The sequence below is a fragment of the Nematolebias whitei genome, chromosome 18 (assembly GCF_014905685.2).
Source record: "Nematolebias whitei isolate Nwh7 chromosome 18, NemWhi1, whole genome shotgun sequence".
NCBI classification, from domain to species: Eukaryota; Metazoa; Chordata; class Actinopteri; order Cyprinodontiformes; family Rivulidae; genus Nematolebias; species Nematolebias whitei.
The window spans coordinates 40,412,332-40,414,885 of NC_056515.1; the positions used below are offsets into that span (position 1 = coordinate 40,412,332).

Consider the following 2,554-nt stretch of genomic DNA (forward strand, 5'->3'; position numbering starts at 1 on the left):
TTCATCCATCCATACATCGTTCGTTCATCCATCATCCATCCATCCATTGTCCATCCATCCATCCATTGTCCATCCATCATCCGTCCATCCATACATCATTCATCCATAATCCATCCATCATCCATCCATCCATAATCCATCCGTCCATCCATTGTCCATCCATCCATTGTCCATTAGTCAATCCATCCATCATTCATTCATCCATCCATACATCGTTCGTTCATCCATAATCCATCCATCATTGTCTGTTCGTCCGTCCATCCATACATCGTTCATCCATAATCCATCCATCATCCATTGTACGTCCATCCATCCATCATCCATCCATCCATCCAGGAGGTCCAGCCACCTCTTCCAGCTCTTCTGGTAGGACTTCAAGGTGTTCTCAGACCATCAGAGAGACGTAGTCTCTCCAGTGTGTCCTGGGTCTTCTCCGGGGTCTCCTCCCTGTCAGAGATACCCACAGCACCTCCTTAGGGAGGTGCCCAGGGAGCATCCTTACCAGATGCTGAACCACCTCAACTGTCTCCTCTGGATGTGGAGGAGCAGCGGTTCTATTCAGAGTCTCTCCTGATAACTGAACTTCTCCCCCTGTCTCTAAGGGAGAGTCCAGCTCCTGCAGAGGGAACTCATGTCAACCTCCTGGATCCACGATCTCATTCTTTCAGTCTCTACCAGAGTTCATGAGCAGAGGTGAGGGGAGGAACGTAGACCGACCAGTAAACAGAGAGCTTTGTCTTACAGCTCAGCTCCCTCTTCACCGCAATGGACCGGCACATATTGCTCTGTGGGCCCACCACCTGCAGGAGGGACGAGTCGGGTGCATGACGCCACGGGCAGTGGCTGAAGGCGGGACCATGGCGCTCTAACCCGTTGGCTCTTGAGACATGGAATATGTATTTTTCATTTAGCAAAACGTTTGTGTAACTAAACTAGATGTAAATTCATCAACACTTGGAGGAACGTGTACTGAAACTGGCAGATCAATGAACGTTAACCGTTAAATCTTAAATGATGGGCTGGTTGTAGCAGCTTCAGGATGTTTTTAAGGTGGCAGATAATTAAAACTTGTTGATCGCTGTATGAGTCCGAGCGTGTCAGGAGGACGGCTTCTGGTTGTTTCCAGTTTTCAAGCTCTCCTTATACACGTCACCAGGTGGCCATGCGCGCGCTCGGGTTTGAAGTGAAGAAAGTGGACGTTCTAAAGATCCTGAAGGATTACGACCGGGAGGGAAGCGGCCGGATCACGTTCGAAGACTTCAGAGAAGTAGGTGAGTTGTGCGCACACGTCACCTCCGTGTCCACGAGGCGGTTCTGTGGTTCTGTAACGTGTTTCACGATCGCCCGCAGTGACGGATCGCATCCTGGAGCGAGACCCGAAAGAAGAAATCGTGAAGGCCTTCAAGCTGTTTGACGATGACGAGTCGGGAAAAATCAGCCTGAGGAACCTGAGACGGGTCGCTCGAGAGCTTGAGGAGAACATCAGCGACGAGGAGCTGCGCAGCATGATCGACGAGTTCGACACCGATGGAGATGGAGAAAGTGAGTCATGTTTACTTCCAGAGTCTGAGCTGGTGCAAACGTAGACTTAGTTCATCTTTTCCATCAGTTTGAAACTCCTTCAGGGGAACATGTAGCTGCTTCTGCTCAGCATCAGCATCATCCTGACACTTTACAGTGAGGTTAACGTTTGGGTTGAGATGTTCTGTCCCGGCTCAGACACCAACTCTGAAAGAGGCTGAAATAAAGTTCATCCATCGTTTCTTGATGAATGCATATCACCCGCCGCCTCACGTCGCTTTACAACCGTCTTGAGAAGAGGCCTGGAGCCATGTGATGATCACAAGACGTCACACTTAAAGTACACGTTAGGAATGACTCTCAGCTACCACCACTCACATTTTAGCCTAAGATTTGTAAAACTGAACTGTAGATGTTTTGTGTTCACTGTTGTTTAGCTGTGATGATGGAGCCCGATTGATAGGGAAGTTTTGGCGATCACTGATAACAATATGATTGATGGACATTTTTAATCTTTGTCCACCCCCAAGAATCTAAGAAATCAGTGAGTGGGGCGGGGCTTGTTTGTTTAGCACAGCTGTTAGCAACCATGAAGCTAAGCTAATCAGATCCAGCTGTATGTAGACCCACAGCAGGTTTACAAGTGGAGCACTGGTCGTCCTATTTTCTATCCTCCACTATTCACCATAAACGTTCAAGTTCTTTATTGTCATTCGCATCACATGTGGTACATGAGGTGGAACGAAATTATGTACTCAAGGTCCCAGTTGCATCCAAAAATACCAAAAATATAAATTGTAAAAAGAAACAGTAAATAAGGATCTAACATATACATTAAACACTAATAATGTAAAACAATACAGTGTAACAGCAACCTGAACATGAGTCTACGGTGAGTAGATGGGTACGAATGAATACAGCAACATGAGGTCAGCAGCATGAAATCAGCAGCACATATCACTAATTAAAGTGACATTACAATGATTTTTTTTCCATACAGTGATTCTCCTGGTTAGAGATTCGCGAGTCTAAC

The 2,554-nt window shown here is 46.8% G+C and overlaps 1 protein-coding gene across 1 annotated transcript in view; it reads left to right on the forward strand.

The window, feature by feature from the left end:
- Positions 1-1,981, forward strand: part of cetn3 (centrin 3) — a 6,327-nt gene extending 4,346 nt beyond the window's left edge. The window contains exons 3-5 of the mRNA XM_037692083.1: positions 1,157-1,271; positions 1,351-1,542; positions 1,959-1,981. Of these exons, the coding sequence (XP_037548011.1) occupies positions 1,157-1,271; positions 1,351-1,542; positions 1,959-1,981 (330 nt within the window). The remainder of the gene's footprint in view (positions 1-1,156; positions 1,272-1,350; positions 1,543-1,958) is intronic.
- The last annotated feature ends 573 nt before the right edge of the window (positions 1,982-2,554 follow it).